Source organism: Aotus nancymaae, unplaced genomic scaffold, assembly GCF_030222135.1.
Source record: "Aotus nancymaae isolate 86718 unplaced genomic scaffold, 86718_ANA_hifiasm-v0.15.2.pri h1tg000011l, whole genome shotgun sequence".
Classification (NCBI taxonomy): Eukaryota; Metazoa; Chordata; class Mammalia; order Primates; family Aotidae; genus Aotus; species Aotus nancymaae.
This window is the reverse complement of record NW_026988422.1, coordinates 42,617,276-42,634,680: the sequence shown is the minus strand read 5'-3', so window position 1 is coordinate 42,634,680 and position 17,405 is coordinate 42,617,276. Positions and strand designations below refer to the sequence as shown.

Below are 17,405 nucleotides of genomic sequence, written 5' to 3'. Positions count from 1 at the left end.
GTCTTCTGTATTTTAATCGTAGGTTGTCAACTTTTTTTAAAAAAAGCATTAACTATTATGACATAGTAAACACTACTCATACAAAGTGAATAATATATCCTGTCTTGTGCAGTTTATTGGTTTTGTGTTTCTTCCCTCTGATGTTTCTAATTGTCTCTTTTTTATGACACTGTTTGGTTAAGTGTAACTCTGACAGTACCCAAAGACTTCTATGTAAAAGCCATTACCTTTCTAAAGTTAAACCCATTATGCATTAATATAGAAAAGGAGAATTTAAAAAGCCAACAAGACAGAAAAAAAAGCAAAATAAACTTTAAATATAGCAAAGTGCAGCAAGGATTTGCATGTAATAATATGGGTACAAAACAATGGATTATATAAATTAGCTATTATGAAAATTCTTGTTATATATGAAAAATGCTTCAGAATAAATTTCAAAATGTCAAATATAATGATGTATGCAAATAATTACAACCATGCAAATACACTGTATCATATGATTCACCAAGTCAGATCAAAACCAAACTGTACTATGGTTTTTTTAAAGAACCCAAATGCCACCCTCTACCTCAACCCAACCTCCAGCACTGTCTTTTTTAAATCTCTTAAATTAAGACAGAAAAACAAGTGGAAAACAATTTAAACAAACCAAATTCTCCTCCATGCCTACTGTTGGTTAGGATAAACAGAAAACCCTGCTTAACTATGTTACAATGATATACATCAAAAAGATTAACACACTTAAGGGTTTATTGTTTCATGAATCCCTGAACTGCTAGCCATTTTGCAGAGGATAATTTTTTAAATCACTGAAAATCAAGTGCCCAAGCAAGAAAGAATGACAGCTTACTTTATATCAAATCATTACAAGATCAGTTTTCAAATAAGCATATATATTTTCATAAATTTCATATCCTTTTTTTTTTGAAATGGAGTCTCCCTCTGTTGACCAGGCTGGAGTGCAGTGGCGCAATCTTAGCTCACTGTAACCTCTGTCTCCCGGGTTCAAGCCATTCTCCTGCCTCAGCCTCCTGAGTAGCTGAGGCTACAGGTGTATGCCACAACGCATACTAATTTTTATAATTTTAGTAGAGATGGGGGTTTTATCATGTTGGTCAGGCTGGTCTCCAACTCCTGACCTTGTGATCCTCCCCCGCCTTGGCCTCCCAAAGTGCTGGGATTACAGGCGTGAGCCACTGTGCCCGGCCAATTTCATAGCCACTTTTAACTCCTCTAAATTAGTCTATCCTTTGGAGAGAAGAATCGAAAGGGAAAAAAAGGACATTAATGGTATAAGTTTATTAAGGGGAAAAAAAACTGATTATATTAACTCACTGGCAAAAACAGCCCTGAGAAAAAATCATGGCTAATAGAGCTAATGTTGTTTCAACTCTAAGATAAATGTTAACAATTTTATTCAATGAGTAATTATCACTAAATATATCCTAAATACCTTTAGACTTCTTTCCGCTGCTTTTTCATCTGCAGAGATGTGAGTATAGCACCTAGATAAAGAGAAGATTTTTCAGTGTCTTACTGAAATTTAATAATCTAATCATAGTTACAACAAAACCATCGGAAATTACCAGTTTCTCTTTTTCCCAAAGTGTGATTATGGCCACATTATTTACTTGACATTATACATTTTCCCTAAAAGTGTCCAAATAGTCACTAAAACTGCAATTATTTTGTACAATCATGAAATATATAATACACAAAACCATATAAACAAATTTAAAGTCATCCTTTAGTATCCATGGAAGACTAGTTCCAAAACTTCCAGCAGACACTAAAATTCTCAGATGCTCAAGTCCCTAATATAAAATGGTATATAGTATTTGCATATAACATAAGCACCTCCTCCTGTGTATTTTAAATCATTCCTACATTACTTCTAATACCTAGTACAACGTAACAACTAAGTAAATAGTTGTTATACTGTATTGTTTAGGGAATAATGACATGAAAATAAAGTCTATACAGGTTGAATACAGACACAATTTTTCTTCTTCCAAATATTTCCAACCCACAGTTGGGTGAATCTACAAATACATGTTTTCTGTTATTTGTGGAAACATGCTTTTCCATTATACACTCGGTCCTCCCAACTGTGAAGGAGGAGTAAGTGTATAATGAACACCCACGTATGAACGATCCAACTTGAGAAATATTACATCTCAAAATATAGAAGGTTCTATGAGCAGTCTACTCAATCACATTCCCTCCCTTCCTTCTCAAAATCAAACATTCCAAGACAGAGTTTACCATGCACATCTTTATAAGTTTTACTAAAAATTTATATATATAGCAAATACTTGCTTCATAGTCTGAGTATGCCTTTTCACTGTTTTCATGGTGTTCTAACAGAATTTTTAAATTCTTTTAACCTTTATTTTAAATTAAATTTAAACAATTAATTTAAACAAATCTAATTTTATCTTTAATTTTATTTTTGAGATGCAGTCTCGCTCTGTCACCCAAGCTGGAGTACAGTGGTGCAGTCTCAGCTCACTGCAACCTCCACCTCCCACATTCAAGCAATCTTCCTGCCTTAGCCTCCCAAGTAGCTGGGACTACAGGCATGTGCCACCAAGCCCAGCTAATTTGTATATTTTTTAGCAGAGACGGGGTTTCGCTATGTTGGCCAGCCTGGTCTCCGTCTTCTGACCTCAGGTGATCCACCCTCCTCAGCCTCCCAAAGTGCTGGAATTAAGGGGTGAGTTACTACGCCCAGCCTAAATATTTTTAATTTTAATTTCTTCCCTTATGGTTTGTGCTCTCTGTGTGTTGTATATTCTTGGCCCTTTACTATTCCAATCTATTAACATGTTATCTCTGTCCATTTGTTAAATTTCTCTTTGTCTTTCAACACAATTTTTTAAGAAAAGTCTTACACAGCTTTTGTCAGACATGTTCTCAAACAGCATTTTCCTGTTACTATTACACATATTTTTTAGATAATTTTTTGTTTGTTGCTATTGTTTACAAACTCAGTTTTAATATACAGAACTCATTATCCCAGCAATACTGCTGAACTTGTTAAGTCTAATTAAGTTTTTAAGGGAGTTAAGTTCTTTCAAGCTTAGCCAGTAGGTAACTGAAAGAGCCTACAAACAGCTCCGGAGTGAAGAAAACTATTAGTCCTACTTTCGACTCTTTCAACTTTCTCAGCATTAGTAGGGATGAAGAATTATTCTTTCTCAATGCATAGCTACTTTCATATCATAGTAGTTAATGAGATGATAGGAAAAGTACAATGTCTGACACAAAGTATCTTCCTTCTATACTCTTTCTCACACCCCAATCCATAATCAATATAAGGCTTACTAAAACAGAAAATGAAATAAATTTTCCTTAGCAGGCCATCATTCCTTCCATATTTTCATCTCATCAGTGTAACAGGAAGAAAAATTTTCCTACCTGTATCTCATCTGTTCAACTAGTAAAGTAACGAAATTTAGAATGTAATGCCTATTCTTAAATGATAAAAGAAACTTAAGTTTTGTTGAGTAATCCACTTATGTCAGTTATTATGCTAGTTGCATATATTATCTCATTTAACACTTCAAATGGGGGCATTTTCCTCATTTCATAGGTAAAAAATCTGAGGTTCAGAGAGATTCAAGATTTGCCCAAGTTTAAATACCTACAAACTAGCAAAACTAGTATTTTATTACACCAGTGTATCAGGCTCCAAAAGCATGTTATTCACATTTACACACTGTTTCTAAGCAATGACCAAAGAAAATTAATTACCCAAATTCCAGTTCCTCTCATCATCTATACTAATCAGAAAAAAAGCTAGAGGAATAAGGAAACAGATCAGTTACCCAGAGCTCCTAAACAGAACATTTCATTTTGTTTCTGGTTACAAAGCTACAAAAACAACAATCCAAAGAGAAGTAAGACTTACGGCTGTTTGAATGACTGAGTGTGGACAGCTGTGGTCTTCAGGTGAGCAACATTAATTTCCTCTGAGAGTTCTTCTACAGTCTCAATGTCCACATGCTCCTCATCATCTTCAGTGTATTCTACACAGTTATTCTGAAATACATCATTACAACAGTAAATAATGTATTGAGTGGCAAGCACACTTAAACTCTTCAATTGCATGCTCCCTTTATAAAACCAACTAATGCCAAACATATTAGTGTTATGAGTACTGATAAGATTGTTAGTCATAACAAGGAATTAAGACAGAAAGATAACATATCATTAGAATTAACAACCAAGAACTATGTTGTAAGTCATAGATATATATATTCAACAGATATCATGGCCAGCTGTGGTGGCTCACACCTATAAGATAGCACTTTAGGAGGCCCAGGCAAGTGGATCGTTTTGAGCTCAGGAGTGCAAGACCAGCCTGGGCAACACGACAAAACTCTGTCTCTACAAAAAAAAAAAAAAACAAAAATTAGCTAGACATGGTGGCGCTCGCCTGCAATTCCAGCTACTTGGGAGGCTGAGGTGAGAGGAATGCTTGAGCCCAGGAGTTCGAGGCTGCAGTGAGCCAAGACTGCACCACTGCACACCAGGCCTGGGAGACAGAGTGAGACCCTGTCTCAGAACAATAAAATATAAAATAAATAAACAGACATCACTAAACTTAAGAGAGTCCTCAAAGGACTGCACTGATGCTTCAATGTTATTTCTAGTAGACAAAATTCAGGTACAGATCTATTAAGGTTTCATAAAGCTGACGATTAAACAAGAGTAAAATAAAATTTGGTGAGACAAATAGGGAAAGAAGAAAAATTCAAGTTCCACTTTAAGGAGGCTTCATGACTAACATCCTATCAAATGCCCACAAATCAACACACATTAGCATACGAAGACAAGTATGGAAATAGGATATAGCCCAGTCCTGCAACTCTCTCAACCTCACAAAATGAGAGCTTGTGAGGAATTTCAGGTTTCCAAAAAGCCCAGGGTTGCTATATTTCCTTATTATACCAAAAAAGGAGTCGACCAAGTAAGTGTTTACTGAGCACCTGTCACAGAAACTTGCTAAATATTTTATGTAACAGCAGAATTATATGGATACATGGGATAATCAGATCTTTTTAAATCCACCTTTAAAATAGTGTTCACTTAGGCCGGGCGCGGTGGCTCACGCCTGTAATCCCAGCACTTTGGGAGGCCGAGGCAGGTGGATCACGAGGTCAAGAGATCGAGACCATCTTGGTCAACATGGTGAAACCCCGTCTCTACTAAAAATACAAAAAATTAGCTGGGCATGGTGGCGCGTGCCTGTAATCCCAGCTACTCAGGAGGGTGAGGCAGGAGAATTGCCTGAACCCAGGAGGCGGAGGTTGCGGTGAGCCGAGATCGCGCCATTGCACTCCAGCCTGGGTAACAAGAGCGAAACTCCGTCTCCAAAAAAAAAAAAAAAAAGAAATGAATGAAATTAAAAATTGCAATCTAAATAAAATGGCCATGTGCTTAATTTTCAACATTTTAGATTTTTAAAACAATAATCTTTTTGTTATATTGTATGTGCAAAAAGCAGTTAAGCACTAACAGAAAAGAACCAGATAACACAGATGCAGAATGAATCTCAAGGAAGTGCGATTCTAAAACAAGCAGTTGTATGACAATCAGTGTAGATGGCTGTCATCTGCTCCTGAAGAGAAGAATACAGTTTATATTTTAGGGCACTCCACAGGCAGCTGGCTATGATATCCCTATGTTTTATATCAGACCTTACATCAGGCATAAGCAAACCACAGCACAGTTACTTTTTTTTTTTAAATAAAGTTTTTTTGTTTTTTTGAGATGGAGTTTCGCTTGTGTAGCCCAGGCTGGAGTACAATGGTGCAAGCTCAGCTCACTGCAACCTCTGCCTCCCAGGTTCAAGTGATTCTCCTGCCTCAGCCTCCTGAGTACTGGGATTACAGGCACCCGCCACCACACCTGGCTAATTTTTTGTATTTTTAGCAGAGATGGGGTTTTACCATGATGGTCAGGCTGGTCTTGAACTCCTGAAGTCAGGTGATCCACCCGCCTAGGCCTCCCAAAGTGCTGGAATTACATGCGTGAGCCACTATACCTGGCTTTTTTAAAATAAAGTTTTAACAGAATATAGCTGCTTTTATACTACAACAGCAGTCAAGCAGTTGCAACAGAGAGCCATCTGGCTCTCCGCAAAGTCTAAAACTATTTACTATCTGGCCATTTAGAGAAAATGTTTGTTCAACTCCTGCACTATATCAATACCTGACAGTTACTTAGTTTAGTAAATACAACAACCCTAAATAGGAATCCTATCAAAACACTTCAGGAAAATAATAAAAATAGGCCATAAAGGTCATATTACAAAGGATGATGACCAAAGTCTAGAATATAAATTCTAGAGACTATTTAATTTTTGGAAATAAAAGCAACTCAAGGCAAGATATTAGAATATTAGATGGTATTTTCCAGTTTTTGTCCAAAAACAAAAACACCTCTCTAAATGCAAGTGAGTAAGTTCTAAGGTCACCCACTCCCAGTTTCTGATTAACATTTACCAGAGAAGCTACAACCACCTCACATAGAAGACATCACAGAATTTGACTGAGGTCAAATGGGAGTAGTGCTTTCAGGATTTTAAAAATCCAACTTGGTAGGGACTCTCAAGCACCTATCCCTCAAAGGCTTAAGGCAGCCTTCCCATAAAACCAGACAAGTCTCAAAAAATAACATAAGCTCAATAAATGTTGCTTGACTGACACGACCTAAAAACTACTAAGCCATTTAAGTCATAATCTAAACCTAGGCATCCAATTAAATGTATTATATCTTAGTGATCTTCTGAAAAAGCTACTGTCTCTAATAAATCATTTACATCCTTTAGGTTTTAGTCACAAGAAAAATAGGCTCACCACCTTTTCTATATCATCAACCTCCTCACTCTGGTAGTCAGAAACAACATCCACAATTTCATCAATAGAATCATCGGTTTTCTCATTCTCATCTTCATCCTCTTCTAAGTCCAAAACAGTGAGGTCAGCACTGCTTCTCCCACCCTTCTTCTTTTGCTTTGGTTGTATCTGTTCTCCAGGTAGCAGTAAATGACCCTGAAAATGTCCATTCCCTCTGCTGCTTTTTGCAGCTCTCCTACGAACAATGGAGAAGGCTGAAGGACTAGAAATCGTACTCCAAGAATCACATTCAGTTTTCAAAACTCTGGCATCTTCAGTGATTCCCTTTTTTCCAAGTAAGTCAGAGATGCTTTGTTGTTGTTGAAACACATCTGAATTTTCCTGACATATCTTTGTCTCTTTAATTAACTGCTCATCTGCCTCTTTCTTACATTCCTGTGAAGCTCCAACACATCTCCTGGTTAAGGGGCCCTTCAGATGTCTTCTCCACCTTTCCCTAATACTGTCTTTCTCCAGAGAGTCTCCACATTCCTTCTCTGTGGCCTCTGGCTGTGGATGAGATTGCTGCCCCAGACCTTTGTTCCCTGACAGTTCAAATTTACTTTCTTCCTTAGAGATGTCTGGAAATTCATCTGAGTTTTCTTCTGGATTGTCTAATCCTTTCTGCTGTTCCACCTTCCTATCACGAAGTTTTTGATGCTGTACTTTACTCATATTTTGAACTGTCTTATTACTGGCTTTTTCAGAAATGGTTCTAACTTCTAGAACAGCCACTTTTTCTTTGGAAGTATTATGATTCCTAGCCCCACATTCTTCATTAACATCTTTATAGTCTTCATCTGTATGTGACCCAGCGATACAGGAATGCTTAGATGGTTTGACAGTTGCAGAACCTTCTTCTCGAAGCGATTCTTCATCCAAATGATCACTCCTGTCTTCCAAGGAATCATTCAGAGTTTCTTCTGAGGTAGTAGCTCCTGAGTTTTGTTTTACTGTATTAGCCTCAGGGTCTACAGCCTGTCCTTCTGACTGTAGAACCTTCTTGGTTTCTTGCTCTCTTTTTATGGAGTTTTTTCCATCTTTCTGGTCTGGATTCTGAGATTCTCTCTTCATCTGAAGGGAAGCAACATGTTGAAGAATGGAGCTAGGAACAGGCTTTTGTCCTGGGAGCTGTAACAAGGCAAAACTACCAGACTGGAGAGGAATAAGACTGGCTGTACCAACAGGCTGTCCTCCTGAGCTATAGGTTATTTTGGTTTCAGAGCCTGTTTTACTTGCAAAGCTTTGTGGTTCAGGAGCAGAAATCCTCAGGGTCAATGTACCAGCCTGAGACACAAAACTAGTTCCAGAGGAAAGCAATGATGGTGCCTGAGTGATAACATTTACTGCTGAAGACCCAACAGCTTGGATTACAGGATTCATGACAGAGAAAGCAGAGGATGAAGTGGAAGACGGTGGAGTCTCAGAGGGTTTGGAAGGAGCAGGTAACCGGATTCCCATCACAGACCCTAGTTTAAAAAATAAGAGAGAAATTTTTAAATCACGACTGCCCATATCAAGACTTCCAATGCTTGCTTTTCTTTTTGGAAAAGCAATTCTAAGAAAGGGAGAAAAACTATCCTGGTGTATTAACATACCATATGGCCAACTGATGCAACAAAAGAAAAGTTAATAAGAAAGAAGTTTATACCTGGGTTCCGAAACATGACAGGCTGTAAGCTGGGCTGAGTATTAGAGCCTCGAAGCTGATGCAAAGGTAGAAGCTGGACAATCTGCCCATTAGGGTGCCTGAATAGGTTCATTCCACTTGGACTCCTAACAGGCTGTAAGACCATCCGATGTCCCTGAAGTTGTGTGTTTGAGACAGGTCTAAGAGAAGGAGAACCCTGCTGCACTGGAATCAACAACAATCGAGGTCCAGCACGTTTCACTGTGTTAGAAGAGACCTGTGGAGTAGCCACTGGAATTTGAGCAGCATTTTCTGAAAAACAGGAAATGGAAACATAGTACGAAAATTCCCCTTTTAACATACGTAGGAGAAAAAATATTCATAATTTTTTTTTTTTTTTTTTGAGACACAGTCCTGCTCTGTTGCTCAGGCTAGAGTGCAACGTCACAATCTCAACTGACTGCAGCCTCCACGCCTCCCCGGTTCAAGTGATTCTCCCACCTCAGCATCCTGAGTAGCTGCGACTACAGGTGCGCACTACCACACCTGGCTTATTTCTGTATTTTGGGGTAGAGACAGGGTTTCACTATGCTGGCCAGGCTGGTCTCAAACCCCTGACCACCAGTGATCTGCCCTCCTCGGCCTCCCAAAGTGCTGGGATTACAGGCATGAGCCATTGCACCCAGTTTTTTTTTTTTATTTGAGACAGAATCTCACTCTGTCGCCCAGGCTGGAGTGCAATGGCGTGATCTTGGCTCACTGCAACCTCCACCTTCCGGGTTTCAAGCAATTCTCCTGCCTCAGTCTCCCATGTAGCTGGGATTACAGGTGCCCATCACCATGCCCAGTTAATTTTTATATTTTTAGTAGAGACGGGGTTTCACCATCTTGGCCAGGCTGGTCTTTAACTCCTGACCTTGTGATCCACCTGCCTCTGCACCTCAAAGTGCTGGGATTATAGGCATGAGCCACCACACCCGGCCTATTTTTTTTTTTAAGAGACAGGGTCTCACTTGTCACCCCAGTTTCAGTGCAGTGGCTAAATCATAGTTTGTTGTAGTCTCTAACTCCCGCCTCAACCTTCCAAGTAGCTGGGACTACCAGAACGTGTCTCTACACCTGGCTAATTATGTTATTCTTTGTAGAGTCAGGGTCTTGCTTTGTTGCTCAAGCTAGTCTCAAACTCCTGGCCTTCCAAAGTGCTGGGACTGCAGTCATGAGTCACCACGCCCAGTCAAATAAATAAACAAACAAAAAAACTATTAAGTCACAGAATCTGACCTTGCTGCAAAATAACTTCTAATCTGAAATATAAAGCTGCTGAAATTCTGTACTTTCATAATACACTATTTATGGCTGAGAACAGTCAGACATTATGGAGCTTTACATTTAGAATAGTAAAAAATAGAGTATCAATTGTCAAGAGGCACATTTAAAGAGATAATGCTTCTGCCTAAATAAAAACATGGGTATCCCTCTAAATCTGGATTTCTGTTAGAGATCCTTCATGATAAAATTATTCTTCAATTTTATTTTTTAATTTTTTTTAGAAAGGATCTCACTCTGCCTCCCCAGCTGGAGTGCAGTGGTGCCAACACAGCTCATTGCTGCCTCGAATTCCCAGGCTCAGCCTGCCAAGGAACTGGGACCACAGGTGCACATTTTTTTTTTGTTTTGTTTTAGAGAGAAGGAGTTTGCTGTATTGCCCAGGCTGGTCTCCAACTCCTGGGGCTCAAGCGATCCTCCTGCCTCAGCCTCCTAAAGTGTTGGCATCATAGGTATGAGCCACTGTGCCTGGCCTCTTTTTTATTTTTTTAAATAAAATCCATATCCTGCACAATTTAACTTTAAGGCTCATAACACTTACTAGAAGTATGACTGAATTTCTAAGCTTATACTACCTGAGGAAGATAAAGAACAAAAAATTCTTGGTTTATAAAAGGCTTCTTGGTTTTTAAAATTCACTAACAAGCAAAGCTTAAAGATTTGTGGGGGCCGGGTGCAATGGCTCACGCCTGTAATCCCAGCACTTTGGGAGGCCAAGGCGGGTGGATCACGAGGTCAAGAGATCGAGACCATCCTGGTCAACATAGTGAAACCCCATCTCTACTAAAAATACAAAAAATTAGCTGGGCATGGTGGTGCGTGCCTGTAATCCCAGCTACTCAGGAGGCTGAGGCAGGAGAATTGCCTGAACCCAGGAGGCAGAGGTTGTGGTGAGCCGAGATCACGCCATTGCACTCCAGCCTCGGTAACAAAAGCGAAACTCTGTCTCAAAAAAAAAAAAAAAAAGATTTGTGGGAATTACTTTTCAGAAGAAAAAAATGACATAAAGCCCCCAAAATGTAATAAAATTAACAGACATCATAGAAGCAGGGAAATAAACCTGGCTTAGAAAAGGCAAAAAGGTCAGGTGCAGTGGCTCATGCCTGTAATCCCAGCACTTTGGGAGGCAAAGGCAGGTGGATCACCTGAGGTCAGGAGTTCGAGACCAGCCTGGCCAACATGATGAAACCCATCTCTACTAAAAATATAAAAATTAGCTGGGAGTGGTGGCGGGGTTCTGTAATCCAAGCTATTCAGGAGGCTAAGGCAGGAGAATTGCTTGAACTTAGGAGGCGGAGGTTTCAGTGAGCTGAAATCACATCATTGCACTCCAGCCTGGACAACAAGAGCAAGACTTCATCTTATTAAAAAAAAAAAAAAAAAAAAGGGCCGGGCGCAGTGGCTCAAGCCTGTAATCCCAGCACTTTGGGAGGCCTAAGCGGGTGGATCACAAGGTCAAGAGATCGAGACCATCCTGGTCAACATGGTGAAACCCCGTCTCTACTAATACAAAAAATTAGCTGGGCATGGTGGCGTGTGTCTATAATCCCAGCTACTCAGGAGGCTGAGGCAGGAGAATTGCCTGAACCCAGGAGGCGGAGGTTGCGGTGAGCCGAGATCACGCCATTGCACTCCAGCCTGGGTAACAAGAGCAAAACTCCTCTTCAAGAAAAAAAAAAAAAAGAAGAAGAGGCAAAAGATGCTTTTAAAATAGTAAAAGCAGAAATTTAATGCAGAAGATGTGAATTAATAGAGATTTCAAACCATTAACAGTACTTACAGATGCCCTTTACTGATTAAAAGAGATATTTGGAAAATACTAAAGACATAAGAAAAAACAGTACGAGTAATCTAGATTTTTTTTTTTTTAGATCAGAGAGAGAAAGAGGTAAGAATCATGGTAACAGCAGGCATAAATGAAACTGGTCTAACATTACTATTCAAATTGGTGAGCTTATTTAGCATTAATAAATAACTTCAAAAGCTTGCTATTCAAGAGAAAAAAATCAAACAAATGAAACAAAGACTTTAGCTTAACATGTGATTTTCTATCAGACAGGCATTCTGCACACACACAAAAAATATCAAATTCCTCAAAGAAAGTTATGCTCATAACATTTAGATGAAAAATTACATAAAAAATCCAGGACTACTCTCAAAAATTAAATAAAACACAAAGACCAAACTGTTCATGAAAATAACTGTGTTCAAATTAAACAAAAAATATTAATCTATCTTTTTTTTGTTTTGAGACAGTCTTACTCTGTTGCCCAGGCTGGAGTGCAGTGGCACGATCTCGGCTCACTGCAACTTCTGCCTCCTGTGCTCAAGCGATTCTCATGCCTCAGCCTCCTAAGTAGCTAGGACTACAGGCATGTGCTGGGACTCTAGGACTATGCCACCACACCCAGCTAATTTTTCTATTTTTAGTAGAGACAGGGTTTTGCCATGTTGGCCAGGCTGGTGTTGAACTCTATACCTCAGGAGATCCACCCGCCTCGGCCTCCCAAAGTGCTGAGATTACAGGCATGAGTCATATTCATCTATCTTATGTGAATTAAGAAATAAACATGTTAATGCATTCTAAATTTTTCAACTTTTCTTTTCAAATTAACTTTTAGAGAGTGATTCAAAACCTAATTCAGAGAATGAAAGCAATCTTTAATATACACACTAAATATGTGATGGTTTACTTAAATGTGTGCAAGAGAAAGGAAGGTAAAGAGAAAAAGGAAGAAAATCAAATTTTAAAAGCCACAGATGGCCAGGCACAGTGGCTCACACCTATAATCCTAGCACTTTGAGAGGTCGAGGGGGGCATATTGCCTGAGCTCAGGAGCAACATGCTGAAACCCAATTTCTACTAAAAATACAAAAAATTAACAGAGTGTGGTGGTGCACACCTGTAGCACCAGCTACTTGGGAGGCTGAGGTTGCAGCGAGCAGAGACTTCACCACTGCACTCCAGTCTGGGTGACAGAATAAGACTCCGTCTCCATTAAAAAAAAAAAAAAAAAAATCCACAGATATCATAGTGCCAAAGTGGGATCCTCTTTATAAATAGAGAAAAAATTACATACATTTCCTTAGATGGCAGTTACCTGAATCAGGTCTATTTATTTTTAAAAGATTAGAAAATTTGTTAACATTAGTATTTCCTGGTAGGATGCAGTGACTCACACCTTCCCAGCACTTTGTGGGGCCAAGATGCAAGGACAGCTTGAGCCCAGGAGTTTGAGACCAGCCTAAACAACATAGTGAGATTTCGTAACTACTAAAAATCAAAACAATTAGCCAGGTATGATGGCACATGCCTGTGATCCCAGCTACCCGGGAGACTGAAATGGGAGGATCACTTGAGCCTGAGATGTCAAGGCTGCAGGGAGCCATGATCATGCCACTGCACTCTAACCTGGATGCCAGAGCAAGACCCTGTCTCTCTCTATATACATATGAATGTTTTAATAAAAATAATTTTTAAAAAAAAAATCTACATATTTTTTAACGTCAAATTGTATTATGAAAGATATTTTTAGCTACCAGTCTTTGATGATATGTCTTTAATGTTATTCTAGTATTTTCTAGCTTTCTTCTTTTAGCTATGTGTTCAGAATATATAGTAGCTAACAGGAATTTAATCATTTTTTTAAATATTATAGTTTCTGATATATTTATTTATAGGGTTAACCTCCATTATGCTGAGTAATAAGGTTTCCAATTCATGCTGTCTCTTAAAAACACATTTACAGCCGGGCATGGTGGCTCACGCCTGTAATCCCAGCACTTTGGGAGGCCGAGGCAGGCAGATCACAGGGTCAGGAGCTGGAGAAGAGCCTGGCCATCATGGTGAAACTCCATCTCTACTAAAAGTACAAAAATCAGCCAGGTATGGTGGCAGGCGCCTGTAACCCAAGCTACTCAGGAGGCTAAGGCAGGAGACTCGCTCGAACCCAAGAGGTGGAGGTTGCAATGAGCCGAAATTGCACCGTCGTGCTCCAGCCTGGGCAACAAAAGCAAGACTGTTTTGAAAAAAAAAAAGAGAGGCAAAAGATGCTTTTAAAACAGAGTGAGACTCCATCTCATAAATAAATGAATATTTACATATTTAAAAGGCAGCTGATTTAAATAAAAATATTAAGCAGTTGACAGTACAGATGAGACTCAGAGCAAAATATCTGAATGCATATCCTGAATAACTGAAGTCTGAGAAACAACAGAATTACAGAAGAATAAACTACTTTATTGTTTCATGAAAGAATTAAGAGTACAGGGAAAGGTTGGAATCCATACAGTTTAGAAGATATGATCTATTAAAATATAAGAGATATGCACGTTGAGATTCAACAGGAAATTAAAGTAGCTTCACTAACAACTTCACTTCCAAAACTATGTATCAGACTAATCATGTTTTATGGGCTTATTTATGGGAAGAAGCAGATGACAAACACATTTAATATTGTGATTCACTTTTCCCTTCAACAGAACTTCAACCTACAAACTAACTCCCAATCTCTTCTTCCATAAAAGACAGAGAGGGATTTGGACTGCATCACTAAATGCAAAAATATTTAAGAGAAAAACATCAATAACCAAGACAGAATTGCTATTGGGTAATTATTTCCCCTCAAATCCTGCAAAGTCTCTTGCTGTTTTCCACATCAATTCCTCTATGAATGGATTAAAAGAACCAATTACTTTAGCTATTTGCATCTGGATATAAAAACTACCAAAATGTAGGATATTCCTTTTCAAATTCACTCAATCTAAGCCAATAAACAAGACTTTAACTAAAAACTTTCTAAAAATATTAGAACTCTAAACAAATATGCCTCCTTATTTCTATTTCAATCAGTTCATGTCCAGCAATTAAATAAGTGCTGATTCATTAATGCTTTTTACTAGACAAAGGCGATGAAGTCTGCTCATCTCTCTCTAATTGAAAAGCAGCACCCTCCCCACCCCACAAAAGGAACACTTGCATTTGGGGCTCCCTCCTCAAAGATGTGCACTCCTAGCTCTCAGCACACAGCAGGTCAGGTTTCCTCCCATGCCCATCTTAGAAGCTCCGAGCTCCAGTCTTATCTGCATTATTTCAGTATCAGCCACCACTTCCATTCTAATGTTTGAGTATTTTGAGTGGCAACCTCCAGCTCCACTAAACTATCAAGTCAAGGTTGTTCAAGTTAACGCTCAAGGTTATCAATTATTGTTTTTATTAATGTTCTGGTGACAAAACTGCATATATTTTCAGTGATTTATCCCAATCCTATATTAACCATGAGCTCTATTAATTTTAGTGTTCAGTTTTGCAGCATGCAGAGGTTTTCAGGAATACATGTATCATGTTACAACAGAAATACCTATACTGTTATCCTGATATATCTATAATCCTATCACAATCACAAAGTTATATAAATAGCTGTACAGTAATAAAGCAGCTAATAACATTTAGGCCTTACCTGGTCTCTGGCTCACTGGTGGACTTCCATTAATTCCTGAGAGTATAATAGGAACAGAGCCCAGAGATGAAGTTGGCGTGGTCACCACTGAGGAAGATGCAGCTGTAGTCACCATGACTAAGGAGGTGGAAGCAGTGGAAGCAACAGGAAGAGTTATGGTTGGAGGAGACGCTACCAAAGACTTAGGAAAAGCAACTGAAGCCACAGGGGTAGTTATCCCAGTGGTTTTGGTAAGGTTCACAGTGGCTGTAGACTGGGTAGACGTTACAGGGGTGCTGATACTAGTTTCAGAGACCTCAACCCCTGTAGTGGTGGCACCAGAAGAGTAAGTAGTTTCCTTAGTTTCCACATCAGAAATAGCAGTCATAGGTGTCACAGCAGTAACATTTTCTAAAAACACTTGAGGGGTGGTAGTAGTGACAGCAGCAGTCACAGGGCTGCACACCTGAACTGGTTCAGAAGAAACCACAGGTGTGACGACCATTACTGGAGAAGGTCTGATATTGAACTTCTGTGGCCCTCCCATGGTCTGGGGTGTGCTAACTCCAGGTATCTTCTGCTGCAAGGCTCCAACTTTACTCATCACAAACTGTGTGAACACACCTCCAGGAGAGGGTCGAGCCGCTGCAAATAGAAATTTGCAGGTCAAAAATCTTCAGTTCTGATATTTTATCCTCTTAGTGACTGTGCTTACCAACATTTATTGTGCAGCACTGGGTCAATTTCTTACAGGTACTACCTACCTGCATTATTTGTGCCAATTTCTACCCTCAGAAATCAAGCACTTGCCTCAGCTAAAAGCAAACCTTTATAATTCTAACAGGAAAGGGATTAAAATTGAGTGTTCCAGGCTGGATGCAGTGACTCAAGCCTGCAATCCCAGCACTTTGGGAGGCCAAGGCAACGGATCACGAGGTCAGGAGTTCGAGATCAGCCTAGCCAACGTGGTGAAACCCTGATTTTACTAAAAATACAAAAATTAGTTGAGTATGGTGGTGCGGGCCTGTAATCCCAGTTACTCAGGAAGTTGAGGGGGGAGAACTGCTTGAACCCAGGAGGTGGAGGTTGCAGTGAACTGAGATAGTGTCACTGCACTCCAGCTTGGGTAACAGAGCAAGATTCCATCCTTGAAAAAAAAATTTAAAAATAGAGTGTTCCTACTAAAATTCTTGTGCAATATATTCAAACTGTCAGGATACTAAAAAGACAATACAGTAGCAAAAACTTCATCACCTAAAACAGATAAAAGAAAATGAGAGGGTTTTTTTCCCCCCAAATTCTAATGTAAAAACTTGTTTCTACTATTTCCTCCTGTCTGAGCACTTTCACCTCTTTACCGCTGTGCTATTATGAGATGGTTATATATTACATATTCTTAAAATATATAAAGACATTTCTCAAAAGAGATCAGGATAGGATTGCTTTACTTCCTCTCAGTCACAATTGAAGCTGCTTTATAAGAGGTAAAATAGGTTCTTTTTATGGCAGACAATAAATACCTTCTATCTTCACACAACTCTAGCCATTCAGCCAGAGATTTCAACTGACACGCTTATTTAACATTCCTAACAGATATGAAACAACAAAATGAGGAATGCAATAAACCAACTACAGATACTCTCAATGCTAAAACACAAATGCTTCAAGAAGGTAATTTATTACAGACTTTGGCATTTAAATGTTAAGCAAAAGAGATTTTCATTCATCAGTGGCTCATGCCTGTAATCCTAGCACTTTGAGAGGCTAAGGCAGGCGGATCACCTGAGGTTGGGAGTTCGAGACCAGCCTGACCAACATAGAGAAACCCTGTCTCTACTAAAAATACAAAAATAAGCAGGGCGTGGTGGCACATGCCTGTAATCCCAGCTACTTGGGAGGCTGAGGCAGGAGAATAGCTTGAACCCAGGAGGTAAAGGTTGCAGTGAGCCAAGATCACGCCACTGCATTCCAGCCTGGGCAACAAGAGTGAAACTCCGTCTCAAATAAAAAAAAAAAAAAAAAAGAGATTTTCATTCACAAAAGAGAGATGAATAGAATAAACCAACATTGCCAAAATTGTATTTATAGGAGCTTTCTACTTTAAGC

General features: G+C 39.2%; 1 protein-coding gene across 16 annotated transcripts in view; it reads right to left on the bottom strand.

Moving 5' to 3' along the window:
* The window catches only part of MGA (MAX dimerization protein MGA), a 166,395-nt gene that overhangs the window by 13,947 nt on the left and 135,043 nt on the right, over nucleotides 1–17,405 (bottom strand). For 8 of the 16 annotated variants that reach the window (XM_064374873.1, XM_064374865.1, XM_064374871.1 and 5 more), the window contains 5 exons: nucleotides 15,321–15,944; nucleotides 8,557–8,847; nucleotides 6,867–8,374; nucleotides 3,914–4,044; nucleotides 1,454–1,505 (listed from right to left, as the gene is read on the bottom strand). In XM_064374873.1, coding sequence (XP_064230943.1) covers nucleotides 1,454–1,505; nucleotides 3,914–4,044; nucleotides 6,867–8,374; nucleotides 8,557–8,847; nucleotides 15,321–15,944 — 2,606 coding nt within the window. Of the gene's footprint in view, nucleotides 1–1,453; nucleotides 1,506–3,913; nucleotides 4,045–6,866; nucleotides 8,375–8,556; nucleotides 8,848–15,320; nucleotides 15,945–17,405 lie in introns of those variants that run through there. The other 8 variants (XM_064374870.1, XM_064374872.1, XM_064374879.1 and 5 more) reach the window with 6 other exon arrangements.